This window comes from Myotis brandtii, unplaced genomic scaffold (assembly GCF_000412655.1).
Source record: "Myotis brandtii unplaced genomic scaffold, ASM41265v1 scaffold105, whole genome shotgun sequence".
Lineage (NCBI taxonomy): Eukaryota > Metazoa > Chordata > Mammalia > Chiroptera > Vespertilionidae > Myotis > Myotis brandtii.
In genome coordinates, this window is record NW_005353538.1 from 6,494,894 (window position 1) to 6,510,164 (window position 15,271).

The 15,271-nt window shown below is 39.3% G+C and overlaps 1 protein-coding gene across 5 annotated transcripts in view; it reads left to right on the plus strand.

Annotated features, from left to right (window-relative positions):
- Positions 1-14,653, plus strand: part of DIXDC1 (DIX domain containing 1) — a 62,903-nt gene extending 48,250 nt beyond the window's left edge. For all 5 annotated transcript variants that reach the window (XM_014539534.1, XM_014539541.1, XM_005856840.2 and 2 more), the window contains 5 exons: positions 115-276; positions 793-859; positions 8,407-8,512; positions 9,347-9,455; positions 11,378-14,653. In XM_014539534.1, coding sequence (XP_014395020.1) covers positions 115-276; positions 793-859; positions 8,407-8,512; positions 9,347-9,455; positions 11,378-11,458 — 525 coding nt within the window. In that variant the 3' untranslated portion in view covers positions 11,459-14,653. The remainder of the gene's footprint in view (positions 1-114; positions 277-792; positions 860-8,406; positions 8,513-9,346; positions 9,456-11,377) is intronic.
- Positions 14,654-15,271: the final 618 nt, after the last annotated feature.

The window sequence follows — 15,271 nt, forward strand, 5'->3', positions numbered from 1 at the left end:
ATAAAAGATCTATCCTGGAAATTCCTCCCCGATGTCTTCTTAAGCCCAGTGGCCAGGATATGGTTAATGACATGACCCTGCAGCATGCCAGCAGCACCTCACTCTCGCCCACAGACCAGCGACCTGCAGCTCGTGCGCGATGCTCTCCGCAGCCTGCGCAACAGCTTCAGCGGCCACGACCCTCAGCACCACACCATCGACAGCCTGGAGCAGGGCATCTCCAGCCTCATGGAGCGCCTGCATGTCATGGAGACCCAGCAGAAGCAAGAAAAAAGGGTAATCCTCGTTCTCCGCTGTTTCTCTTAGGCAAGCTCTCAAAGAAGCTTAACTTTATCCATTTTAATCTAGAGGAAGGCAGTGCTAAAGGATGAGACCCTGCTGAAGGTTGCAGTTGCTTTTCTCTTTGGTTTTCCTTTTCATCATGGTTTGACAATCCAGGGAGGGAGTTCATGGTAACTCTCACTCCTAGCAACTGTTTAACTATCGAAGGAATTGTGGTGCTTGGCCCCACAGCTCTCTCTTTACTGCTTATTTCCCTTCCCCTTCTCCCCTGAATGAGCTCGCATTAGATGAGGCAATATATGGGAAATGCTTGAAAATTAGAAAGCCTTTTATAAATGTGCATTATTATTGTTAGAATAAATATGTACAGTTTTATACACTGTGGAAGAAGATGTATATTCTAGGCAAATGGTAGAAAGAGTATATTTTAGGCACACTTTTAAAATTTAAATTTCTTGGTTAAGTTCTGCTGTTGATCATAATTCTTGTGATTTTTGTGTGGCTCTCCAGGTTCGGGGCAAGTCACCCAGAACTCAAGCAGGTAGTGAATACCGGGAGTCCTGGCCCCCTAATTCCAGTAAGTGCTCATTATTGCTCAGTAAGGTCTCCTAGAATATTAGATCAGACGTTAGTATTTTGTGGATCAAATTTTTCTTATATAATTTCACTTTTATAATGTGTTGTTTCTGGAGCAATACTAGTTAGTATCGAGTTATTTCTAGGACTATGAAGATACCATCATCATCACCTCTAGCACTTCAAGTACCATTTATTTAACCATGTGCAGGGTGCTGTTCTGTTGACTCAGAAAGCCTAAAATATCTTTGGGAAATACTATAAGCTTAAAACATTTATACCAAATAAAACAAAATTTAAGACAACAAAAACACACACAAATCATCCTACAACCCAAATAGCACAGAAAATTCCAGTTCTTCCTTGCAGCAACAAGCTTGATTTTGGGGGGGATTTTCCTTAAAACTTTGATTGCTTATTATGTCATTCGGTTTAAGTCCTGCAAAATCGTTCCGCCATCTAGTGGTCATGGCTAGGTAGTATTTTTTACCAGCTCTATGCCTACTCATTACATTTTCCCCCCTATTCATTCCAACATGTTGGAAATCTACCCTGCCTCATAATTTCTGTTTTACTCTATATCTTACCTTTTGATTTAATAACATTCACATTTTATTATCTTTTATAGTTTACCCAGACCCAATCTAAAAGTATGTAAATAATTTTCAAAAACCAAATAGTATAAAGCTAACCATAACCAGTTTTGTATTTCACATATGCAATTAAGAAAATAATAATAAACAAAACCTAAAGTATATCCTGGCCAGTGTTTCTTAGTGGTTAGAGCGTTCGCCTGCAGACCAAAGGGTCCGGGTTCGATTCCTGTCAAGGGCACATACCTTGGTTGCAGGCTTCTCCCGCATGCAGGAGGCAACCAATTGATGTGTTTCTCTCACATTGATGTTTCTCACTATCCTTCCCTCTCTCTTCCACTCTCTATAAAAGATCAATGGAAAAATATTAACAACAACAAAAAAGAAACATGAAACCTTGGCCAGCGTGGCTCAGTGGTTGAGTCTTGACCTATGAAGCAGGAGGTCACAGTTCGATTTGCAGTCAGGGCACATGCTTGAGTTGCGGGCTCCCCAGTGGGGGGCATGCAGGAGGCAGATGATCAGTGATTCTCTCTCATCATTGATGTTTCTATCTCTCCCTCTCCCTTCCTCTCTGAAATCAATAAAAGATATATATTTTAAAAAACCACACTAAGATATCATTTAAAAAAGGGAAATATGACAAAGAAGAGTAAAATAAACCCAAAGGAAGCAGAAGGAAGGAACTATTAAATACAAGAATAGAAATCCATGACATTGAAAACTGAAAATTAGAACAAAATCAAACAGAAAACTGGTCCTTTGAAAAGTATAATAAAATGGATAAAACTGTAGCCAGACTGCCCAAGAAAAAAAAGGAAAGACACAAATTACCATTAGAAATGAAAGAGAGAACAACACTATAGATTTTACAGATATTACACGCATACTAAGGAACAAACAATTTTATGCCCATAATTTTGACAACTTTGATGAAATGTATAAATTCCTGGAAAGACACAAACTACCAAAATTTACTCAAGAGGAAATAGATAAGCTGAATAGGTTTATAGTTATAATAAAATTGAATTTGTAGTTTAAGATGTTCCATCCATCAAGGAAAACTCCAGAGTCTGATAGATTCACTTAAGAAAAAAAATAATACAATTTCATACCAACTCTTCCAGAAAATAAGAGAAACAACATTTCCTAACACATTTTATTTTACCCTGATTCCAATCAGTATCTCTGATGAACATAGATGCAGGAAAAGAAAGAAAAGGCATAGAGATTTGAAAAGAAGATGCAAAACTGCTCTGTTTGTAGATGACATGATTGTCTATAGGGCATATCCCAAAGAATCTATAATAAAGCTACTAAAACTAAGAAATGAGGTTAGCCCGGCCTCTGTAGTTCAGTGGTTGAATGTCAACCTATGAACCAGGAGGTCACGGTTTGATTACGGGTCAGGGCATGTGCTGGGGTTTTGAGCTCCATCCCTGGTAGGGGGTGTGTGAGAGGCAACCAATCAATGATTCTCTCTTATTGATATTTCTATCTCTCCCTCTCTCTCTGAAATAATATATATTTTTAAATAAATGAGTTTGGGATCCTTTTGTAGTTCATAAGCGTGATGATTGGGTATTCACGCTGCTGTGTGAGATGTGCCTCCCACGAACCTTGTTACACCTTTGGCACATTACCTGTCTGACGTGAAAAAATGAAAAAAGAAAAAAAGAAATGAGTTTAGCAAGGTTACCGGACACAATTGTACTTCTATATACTAGCAATGAATACTTGGAAATAGAAAAAAAAATTTAAGTACCACTTATAGTAGGACCAAAAAGCATTAAATACATAGGTACCAACCAATCTTATAAAATATGTGCAACGTTTCTATGTTGAAAACTATAGAACACAGCCCGGCTGGCATAGCTCTGTGGTTGAGCATCGACCTATGAACCAGGAGGTCACAGGTTGATTCCCAGTCAGGGCATATGCACGGATTGCGGGCTCAATCCCCACTGTGGGCGTGCAGGAGGCAGCTGATTAATGGTTCTCTCTCATCATTGATGTTTCTATCTCTCTCTCCCTTTCCCATCCTCTCTGAAATCAATAAAAATATATTTTAAAAAAGAAAGCTATAGAACACAGATGAAATAAATCAAAGAACATATAAAGAAACGGGAAGATATACCATGTTTCTTGATTAGAGTACTCAATATTGTTAAGATGATCCATTCTCCCAAAATAATCTATAGCTTCAATCATATTCTAATAAAAATCCTTTTGTAGATATAAACAAGCTGATTCTAAAATTTATATGGAACAATAAAGGGATTAAAATAGCCACACAGGCTGGAGGGGGTTAATGGGGGGGGGGAGGTGACATATGTAATACTTTTAACAATAAAGAATTATTTTTTTTTTAAAAAGGAATAGCCATACAGAAAAAGTTGAGAAAGATGAACAAAGTATTTGGATGACCACACTATTTGATTTCAAAACTAAAAAGTTAGTACAGTATAGGTGAATGCATAGACACATAGATTAGTGGAACAAAACAGAGAGTTCAGAAATATTTGGCCAGTAGATTTTCAGTAGCTGTGAAAGGGCTAGTCAATGGCAAAAGGATCGAAGGTTTAGGTTACCCAACCAGAAAAAAAAATACAACACAGAAGGACAGGCTTTTCAACACATGGTCTTGGAGTAATTAAAGACCCATATAAAAACAGTCTTGACACATACCTTATGCCATATACAAAAATTAACTCCAGATGATCATGAACTTAAAAACTAAAATTGATTTGTGATGCCTTTTAAAGTTATGTATTAAATTTACACACACACACACACACACACACACAAAGATTTGTTTTGGGGTCTTTTATTTGAGCTTTTTGTACATGCTTTTTATAGTAATTTCACACTGAAGTGACAATTATTTTAACATGATTTAATGTTGTGTAAGGCTTGCTCTCCCTCATTACTCTCGTTTTCACTGGGAAAGTCTGTAATCCAACTCAGTCTTCTTTACTAATCAACTGAAACTGCTCTCTAATGTCATCGATGACCTAGTTACTAAACCTGTTTTTTAGTTACTAGACCTCTGTGTGGCATTTGACTTCATGATTACCCTTTCCTTGAAATTCACCCAGAATGTGTCATAACATTTGTATTAACTTGGGCTGCCATAACAAAACACCATGGACTGAGTGACTTAACAAACAGGAGTTTATTTTCTCACAGTTCTCCAAGATCAGGGTGCCAGCATGGCCAGGTTTTGGTGAGGGAGAGCTCTCTTCCTGGCTTGCAGATGGCTACCTTCTTGCTGTGTCCTCACATGGTGGAGAGAGAGCTCTGATGTCTGTTCCTCTTCTTATAAAGGCACCAGTTCTATGGGGTCAGGGCTCCACTCTTATAACGTCCCTTAACTTTAATCCATCCTTAAAGATACTGTCTGTAATACCATCACACTAGGGTTTATGGTTTCAACATATGAATTTGGGAAGGGCAGAATTCAGTACATAGCAATATTATTTTCACATTTTATTATATTGTAATTGTTTTGCTATTTCACCCCACTAGACTTTGAGCTCCTTAAAGATGGGGATTGGATCTAATTTATTTTTGCATCTCTAGTATTTGATACATAAAGGCAACCAATAAACATTTTAAAGTATGACATAACTCACCTCTCTATCCCTATATTAGTTAATAGTACTGTCATGCATCTTTTTTTATTTTATTATTGTTGACAGACTTACAGATGTCCTCCATTTCCCTCACCTCTACCCTCTTTCACCCCTCCTCCCCCCGGCCTTCGCCACATTGTCTACATCCATGGGCTCTGCATATATGCATATATGTTCTTGGGCTAATCTCTTCCATTCCCCCTCCCCTCTGAGATCTGACAGTCCGTTCCATGTATCCATGCTCTGGTCCTATTTTGTTCATTAGATTCCACATATGAGATCATATGTATTTGTCTTTCTCTGACGGGCTTATTTTGCTTAGCATAATAATCTCCATGTCCATCCATGCTGTCACAAAGTTCCTTCTTCTTCACAGCTACGTAGTCAGAAAGAATACATGCACCCCTGTGTTCACTGCCATGTTATTTACAATAGCCAAGATCTGGAAACAGCCCCAGTGCACATTAGTAGATGAATGGATAAGGAAGATGTGGTACATTTACACAGTGGAATACTGCCATGCATCTTTTCCCCCCAGACTATACTTCCCTTTTACCCCCAACATTCAACTGTATCCCAAGTACCAAGACTTTTCCCTTCTAAAAGTCCCTCAAATCTGCCTTAGCCAGTTTGGCTCAGTGGATAGAGCTTCAGCCTGCGGACTTGAAGGGTCCCCGGGTTTGATTCCCATCAAGGGCATATGCTTGAGCCCCAGTAGGGGGCGTGCAGGAGGCAGCCAATCAATGATTCTCTCATATCATTGATGTTTCTATCTCTCCCTCTCCCTTCCTCTCTGAAATCAATAAAAATATATTTAAAAAAATAAAAGATAAAGGTTCCTCAAATCCATTCCTTCTCTGACTCCATCTTGCCCTTCCTCATCTTTCAGATTGTTTTTAATTGCCTGTTAATGGGATTACTGGTTTCTAGTTTCTCCCATCCAACTCATACTTTACTTTGCTGCTAGATTGGCCTTCCTACTGTCTGATTATGTCACTCTTTTTCAGTATCTCCCCAGAGCTTACGACTAATATCTAAATGTTTTATGCTGGCAGAGTCCTTGTGATCTGTCCAGCCTTACTAGTTAACTTTTAATTTTTAAAATACATGATCACATTCCATGCACATACATGTATCCTTCCCTCTTGGAATGCCCTTTTCGACTTCTCTATCTGATGATTTTTTTAAAGTGCTTTATGGGGCCTTCTGATCTCTTCCAGGTGGAATTAACCACTCCATCTTCAGTCCTTCTGTGCAGTTTGCACAAGTCTGATTTCAGTGTAATTATTTATATCCATATTTGTCATCCATACTAGACTGTAAACTCTTTGAGGTCAGAGACCACATATGGTTGATTCTATATTCTCGAAATTTAGCACATGGTAAGTGTACAATCAATGTTTGTTGAATGAATGAATGAATCAATCAATAATAAAATTTAGTGATTAAAGTGACTGTTTTAGGTGCTAGAGTCCAAGGAGCATCATGGCATATAGTTTTAATAACTGGCATTCTTTGAAGAAAAATTCTGAAAACTGACTGTGATTGCTATACAAAGAATGAATGTTCCCTTGTCTTTCTTCCCCTGTATTAATTCTTCCCTCACACTCTCCTTTATTTGAAACCCCTTCCTAGAAATGCTCTCCTGTGGCTGCCAGTTTGAATGGGATCAATGTCTAGAAAAAGTTAAGAAGAAAATAAATGTAGATGGAATTGCAGGACAGATTTTTTTATTTTTGTTAATCCTCACCTGAGGATATATTTTGTTCCCTTGTCTTTCTTCCCCTGTATTAATTCTTCCCTCACACTCTCCTTTATTTGAAACCCCTTCCTAGAAATGCTCTCCTGTGGCTGCCAGTTTGAATGGGATCAATGTCTAGAAAAAGTTAAGAAGAAAATAAATGTAGATGGAATTGCAGGACAGATTTTTTTATTTTTGTTAATCCTCACCTGAGGATATATTTTTTTGAGAGGGAGGGGAAGAGAGGTGGGGGCGGGGACAGGCATCAACGTGAGAGAGACACATCAATCAGTTGTCTCCCCCACACATGCCCTGACCAGGGCAGGGATCCAACCTGAAACCCAGGTATGTGCCCTTGACCAGAATCAAACTCATGACCCTTTGGTGTGCCGGCTGATGCTCTAAACACTGAACACCGGCTAGGGCACAGGACAGATTTTAATGACACTTTATTATTTTTTGGTCCTTATGATAAAAGTTTCTGATTGGTCTTTCCTCCTGTTCTCTTACAGTCATAATCACAAGTACTCATTAATAAAAAGTTTCCAGTCCTGGTTGGTGTGGGTCAATTGGTTGAAGCGTCATTGTCACTGGGTTCTATTCCCAGTCAGGGCACATACCCAGATTGCGGTTCATTCTGGTCAGGGAACCTACCAATCAGTGTTTCTCTCTCACATTGATGTTTCTCTCTCCCCCACCCCTCTAAAATAAATTTTTAAAAATTCTAAAAAAATACAAATTTATTTTAAAACTAAATAAAAATTTTACATAAGTACCTATACAAAGCTAGAGTCAAGATGTGGATCAAGAGAACTGAGTTAAAAACCATGGGCCAACACATATAGATCCTCTGTAGCTAAGGGATAAGGTAGATCGTCTTAGACTGGAAGCATGAGGCTCCCTTGGCATCCGAGTTTCTAAGGTTATTTTGCTCCTGTGGTTCTTGTTCCAATTCATTTCTCATTTCATGAATTGCATGAGCATTCTCTACCACAGACCTCCAAAATGTAAGTGTTGGCAGTGTCTGCAGCTCCTGCTATGTGTCCATTCTGCCCTAGCTGAAATGTTGCTGGCTTCTCTGGCCTCTTTTGACTCTTAGCAACAATACCTGCAGAACAGTTACTATTTCCCTACTAGAAATATCTAGAATGGATAAGAAATGATGGTCTTTGTGGTAGTGTCCATATCCAAAGCACTTCCTGTCTTTGTGGCCCTAGTGGTGACTTCCTGTGGGTCACACCCTGTGGACTTGGTGTTTGGCAAGGGTGTGAAAAGAAAAGTGTACTGTGACCTCAGGCAGCTTCATCCTCCTGGGACATTTTTAAAAAATTTTATCTTTATTGTTGAAAGTTTGACAGATGTCCCCTTTTCCCCCATTAATTCCCTCCCCGCCTTTATCCTTCCTTCCCCCCAGGCCTTCACTTGCTGTCTGTCCATAGTTATGCATATGTGCATATAAATTCTTTGGTTAATCTCTTTCCCACCCCCCTGCCGTCCTCCTGGGACATTTAATAAACCTGGAAATGAGGGGTGGGTGGTTGCAAGTTGAATGTTCTGACCACAGTCTCTCTGATTGCAGCGTTGCCTCACTCACAGAGCTCTCCAACTGTCAGCAGCACCTGCACTAAAGTGCTCTATTTCACTGACCGGTCACTTACACCCTTCATGGTCAATATACCAAAGAGGTAAGATTCTTGGATCTATTTCTCTTTTTAAAAGGGCAGGAAGGGAGAATCATTAGTTACTGCCCATCCATCTAACCAGCTAAGAGGTGTTTGAGAAGCTGTATGGTGAGGTGAGGAGAGCACAGGACATAGAGATTCTAGTTTCAGCTTTACCAGGGGCATTACAAGGGACAAGTCATGATCTGCTAGGCACAGACACAACAACTATGCTTCCAATCTTGATATGCAAATAGGCTTCAAGTTAGGAAAATAGTTTAAGTGCTCAAAATAGTTCCTGCTGATAGCCATGGATTGCTATCATTGATCTTTGTTACTATTTGATTACTACAACTACCTTATTGAGAAATCATATTAAAAGAAACTGCAAACACTGGGCCAATATACTCCCTTCTAAGGTTAAAGGCTCTGAAATAAGATATTTAAGCTGTGGAACCAACTACTGAGAAAAGTAGTTTCTCAGATATGAAAGTGAGGATTTCTCTTTCTTAGAGTCTGCTTTTACTTGGTCTGGGTTAGAAGGGAGTTCAACAAATTAGATTTCAGAGACCTTATGTCTTTTATCCAGAGAAAAGGAAGAGAGTGATTTGGCTGTTGCTGAATAAATCTGTTTTAAATTCTCAGATCACCCCATTTGTAATGCCATTTTTATTCCCGAATGGTGACTGGCTTCCTAACCTCTGCTCTGTAGAATCATCTGGGTTATCAGGGGCAGTGACCTAACAAAACCAAACTATTTCTGCCTCAAGAGACTTTGGCAGGGGCCTGGGTTTAAAGCTAGCCTTATCTTTCCAACCTGTTGATAAACAGTCTATTTTAGAGCTCTATTTGTTGCAGGTTGGGGGAGGTGACATTGAAGGATTTTAAAGCAGCTATTGACCGAGAAGGGAATCACCGGTATCACTTCAAAGCGCTGGATCCTGAGTTTGGCACTGTTAAAGAGGAGGTACAGTGTTCCTGGGGAGTCTGGGTGGTATTATTGGTCGTTCCTTAACCCCAAAGCCTTCTACTCAAGGACTAGTATCCAGAAGTACCCGAGTTCCCTAACCAGGTCAGAGGAACTTCCCAAAGCCTCAGACCAGTCTGACTACTCTAGACTGAGAAGGTCAAGGAGTGGCCCAAGAAGTTGATAGCTGCTTTACTTCAGGGACTTAATTATTTTGACCAAACTTGTATAGAATTTTCATTTTAAGAAAAATAAAGGACCTTCGATTGAACAAAAGCTTGGCTTTGGGGTCCCTTTTGTATCTGTAGTCAAATCTTAGAAAACTTTCTGCTTCCTATGTAGAGCAAAATAAATAGGCAAGAATGTGGAACTGGTGTATATAGTGGTGGTAGTTTCTCAGATATGAAAGTGAGGAACTTCTGAAAAGTCAACTGTACTTATTCTTAACGCCTTGATTATTTTCTTAGCCTATGCTTCTCTTTCTAGTCCATCTGCTAAAAATAGACTTTTTTATGGAAAAGAGTTCTAGGTTATGGAATATAAGTGCTTTCATTGTAGTTTTAGAATGAAGAGGGTTGAGAAAGCCAGTATTTTATTTTGTAAATAGTTCCTCACTGAAATGTTTTGGTTTTTTAAAATATATTTTTATTGATTTCAGATAGGGAGAGGGAGAGATAGAAACATCAATGATGAGAGAGAATCATTGATCGGCTGTCTTCTGCATGCCCTCTACTAGGGGTTCAGCCTGCAACTTGGGCATGTGTCCTTGACTGGAATCCAACCTGGGACCCTTCAGTCTGCAGGCCGATGCTCTATCCACTGAGCAAAACTTGCTAGGGCCTCGCTGAAGTGTTTTAATAACCCTATTCTATTAGTGGCTTAGTAAATGAATTGAATGAATGAATGAATGAATGAGTGAAAAGAACTGCATGCAAACATGTTAAGATTGGTCTTTCTGACCAATTTTTTCTCCATTCTTGTTTTAATGTTTATACTGTTGCTTTCTCCTAAGAAGCCCAATGTACTATATGGCTCCTAATTTATGAATTCTTATATTTCTATGAGCAAGGTAGTGTTAGGGATGCTCTTACCATTTTATACATATGGAACTAAGACTAAGTAATAAAAGGCTAATATGCAAATCAACCGAACAGTGGAACGACCGGTCGCTATGATGTGCACTGACCACCAGGGGGCAGATGCTCAATGCAGGAGCTGCCCCCTGGTGGTTAGTGCACTCCCACAGGGGGAGCACTGCTCAGCCAGAAGCCAGGCTCATGGCTGATGAGCGCAGCAGGGGTGGTGGGGGAGCCTCTCCCACCTCCGCAGCAGTGCTAAGGATGTCTGACTGACTGACAGCGCCCTGACTGCAAGAGGGTGCAGGCTGTCTGAGGGACCCCTGCCCCCCCCGCCCCCGAGTGCATGAATCTCGTGCACCAGGCCTCTAGTTATGTATATAATTTTTTTTACCCGTTACAACTTTAGGGACAAAACCAAATGGACATAGACTCTAACACTCAAACTCAAAGCTTTCCTCTACACTTTTTGTTGTTGTTATTCCTCACTTGAGGATATCTTTTCCATTGATTTTTAGAGAGGGAGGGGAGGGAGGGAGGGAGGGAGGAAGAGAGAGAGAGAGAGAGACATTGAAGTGAGAGACACCGATTCGTTGCCTCCGCATGCATCCCGACCAGGCTTGGGGTCAAACCTGCAACCCAGGTACGTGCCCTTGACTGAGATCAAACCCATGACCCTTTGGTGTGCAGGTCAACACTCTAACCACTGAGAAACACTGGTGGCCAGGTCCTCTAAGCTTTCTTATCCTTTATATTTGAGGTCTCATTTTTATCAGCAGCAGTTGTTTAGTGAGACTTCCTATCTTAGTGTTCTTTTTTTCATTATGGCTTTTTTTCTTTCTCCAGGTTTTCCATGATGATGATGCCATCCCTGGATGGGAAGGGAAAATTGTAGCCTGGGTAGAAGAAGACCGTGGGGAGAATTAATTCTAAGTATTGGATTTGGGCTAGTGGAACTTGGCATGCCCTGGCTGCTTCACTCAGGAACGAGAACTAAAACTAGAATACCCTGCAAAGTTTCTAGTTCGTGCTGCCAAAATGGAAGCTTCTCCAAGTGTGACAGCCACAGGCCAGTCGTTTCTGTGCCTGATGTATGTGGTACTTAAAATCCCTGTCCAAATGTAGACCATGAATTCATCTGGAGTTCCTTGTCCGTGGGAACACAGTATTTTATTCTACTCTGAGGACAACAAACCGATGGCCTTAACCAATAGGATGGACGATCTTGCTCCTGTAGGGGCATGGCTGCTACTATCTGGAACCTGGGAATTGGATGCATCACTCTGCTGTGTTATTTCAATTGGCCTCAGTGGTTGCAGCAATCAGAGTCCAGCAATTGTACTCACAGACAAGGCAAAGATACCAGCTTTTTTGCTTCTTTGCAGCTATTACAAACCAAGAATAACTCATGGGGTGGTACCAAAGATGAAAGCCACTCGTCAGGAATCTTTTGGATTGGACATGGATGGTACTGAATTGTTAGTTGGATGGAAAAAGGGCTGCCCATATTTGTGCTATACTGTGCTAAAACCATAATTAAGTAAGACCTCGGGCTGCCTCTTGTGTCTTAACTGGTTCTGCAACTTGTCCTTTAGCCCACAGGGCATAGTACATGTACTGCTAGTTTTCTCTGGGGACTCTTCAACTTTAGAGCCATTTTTTCCCCTTCCAACTGATGAATTTTATATTTGAAAGGAGTAAGGAGTGAAAGTCTCCTTAAAAATCCAGGCGGGTATGGAAAGGTGCTGCTACCCATATCTTCTTGACTTACTTTCTCTCATGACTTTCTTTAGCTCATGGCATCTCCTTTGCAATTAAAAGGAGACAGACCATTAATTTCAGTATTTGTGGTTTATGAAGTAGTGAGCATGAGTTACTGATCTGCCCTTCTTTAGTTCAAGGCCAGAGTTATTTTTTCATATATTTAGTCTAGGCTGATCCTTTAGGGCACAATAGAAACCATGGGGCATGGAGCATGAGTTGTAAATGGCAGGGCTGATTCTGGGTGAAAAGACCTAGAATTCTTTCTCATGTGTAACATTGTCAAATGTAAAGTTAAAATAGTTAAATTTCTAGAGATTACTCAATACTTGGGTTTTCTCATTCATTCATCAAACACTATCAACCAGCCATCATGAGAGAGAGAGAGAGAGAGAGAGAGAGAGAGAGAGAGAGAGAAAGAGAATGTTTGCTTTCCAAAAGCAGTCTGCCTGTGACCACCAATGTACACTGCCAACCAGGAGAGTTGGGCAGGTCAGTTCTGGGTTCTTGACCTGTCTGTCTCTAGTTCATCTTCCCTTTTCTGCCATTTCAACAGACTACTCACTCATTGGAGCTCTGAGATGACATTTTGTTGTTTTATAAAGATGTGTTTGGAGAATTCTTTTGTACTCATTTGCTTTTTTGTCTGAGAACCATGTCTATTTTTATAATGAGTGTGAGTTCTGTATATTCTCACGTTGTGTATACTGTGTCCATTGTCTGGAGAACCCAGTAGCTTTTATATGGGCTCTTCTTATCAGCCCTTGTGGTTTCCGAACGAGCTTTATTTTATTACAAGCATACTAATGGTAACTCCTGTTCCAGTTCTACCTGTCATAGTGTGGAGGTAGGTTTACATAATCTATTTGATAGTTCTTCTAGCAGACAGATCAAAAGACACCTGCTGTCTTCATGTATGTTTACCTGGTCTTCTATTGAAGGATGATTTCTCATCAGAAATGACTGTCAAAACTTGGGAAAGTCAGTCATAAGTAAGAATAATTCATTATGAAAGCACTCTGGTATATTCTCAGTTTATTTTTCCCCCAGAAAGTCTGGAGAAAAAGTCCTAATGTCACTAATTTGTCTGTTGCATGGATTTTAGTGTTTTGCTATAAGACAGCATGAGGGTTATCAGGCCAAAATTCATTACTATATTTCCAGTACAATTTACCTTGAGTGTCTGTCTCTTAAATCAGTTTGTACTTGTCAGTTTTCTTTCAGCAAACATTCTTACCATCATGTAGAATTTACCTTTTCAGAGAAAATTAAATCAGATAAAAATTTCAAAATTCTCTAGCTTTTTTGTTTTTTATCTCTATGTCCTTTGGAAAAGGAGCTGCATGGCCTGCCTCCATAGAAAGCAGAAGTTGAGTTCAGGGGAGAAAATGAGGTAATTTTTTCCCTTTAGCTCATCGATCTAATATGCACTAAGCACCTCCGTTACAGGATGTCACCCCAATAATTCTTGTGTAAAATGTGTTGGTAATCTTCATTCCAGTTCCTAGAGAGAGAGAAGCCTTCTGGGGAGGAGTGTGCATTGATTCATGCTGGTGTGAATAGTCCCTTTTGGATATACTGTGGCTGTACTCTAGGAGGTCTCTTGACTTACTCGAGTCTTGTCCCCTAGCGGCTTTTGTGTGGGGCAGCCCATCCTGTGACTGCTGAAGTTCTCTTTCTTTGAGAAATCTAAGGAACTAGAATGTTTATAGAGTTCATAAAATAATTTTTATATCCTGTTAGATTTTTAAAAATGATCCTCTTATACAAACTAGTCTATTCAAAAACTCAATTCCTTTAAAAGTTTTCATTTAAAAACAAAATGTGCTTAGTCAGTTCCCTAATTAGCTGAAAGTGGAACACTTTACAATTTGTACCTAAATAATTCAGGTTAAACTCACTTGAAATGACAACCCTACTTATTGACCAACTTTTCAGCTCTTTTTGACCAGGATGGTTGTAAATTAGGGAAAATATCTTATGCTCTACATCCAATCCAAGAGGACTCTAAATTACTTAAAAGCATTTAGGTCACAATAATTTTCATTTTTTCCTATAAAATAAACATTATGATTGCACACTTCTATTGTCTGAATTTATGTTAAGAGGTATAGCTTGTTTAAAATATATATGTAAAATTATATTTTCTTAGAAACACGGATGTTTGCAACCATTGCTTTCAAAGAGATTACCATGTATTCCCTGTTTTACAATGTGTTTTCATAAAGACCATGGTTATACCAGAGGCTTCTGATTATCAAAGTGATAACCAGTTTTAACCGCCTGTATATACCAGATCTGTGAACTAATTTAAAAAACAACAACACCAAACTATGAATAAAATGGAGTTTGCAAACCAAATACTATTAATCATTTTCACTTGTGTTTATTGACTGAAAGTAATCAATAAGCAATTTACATTTAGTGAAAGTAAATTTCCTCAAGTGATCTCCCTGGTAGCATGTTTACTCATTACTTGAGTAGTGGAGATAAGGACTACTTTATTGCTACAGATATTTTACTATTGGTATTTACAATGTAAGCACAAAACAGATTATTATAAAAGAGAATTCATTGATTTAGCACTTATTTTGAAACTATATAAAAATATGCAAACAAATAAGAACCCAAGAGTGCAAACCTTTTTAGAGTTTTGAGTTTTCCTTTTCTTTAAATTCCTTTACCAATCTGTTTAGGGGAGTTCAGGACTGATTTGAGGAATGTAAGAATTCCTAGCCTATCTCTGGGGTCAACTTATTATCCCGGGACTGTTTGACCTGTGCCCTCCTATGATTTAGCTATACCTGTCAAAAGTAAATTCAGCCCTGGCTGAGTTGCTTGGTGGGAGTGTTGTCCCATGCACCAAAAGGTTTGGGGTTCGAGTTGGGGCACCCAATTGATGCTGTTTCTCTCTCTCTAAACATCAGTTTAAAAAATACTTATCCTTGGGTGAGAATTTATTTATTTATTTAAAACACA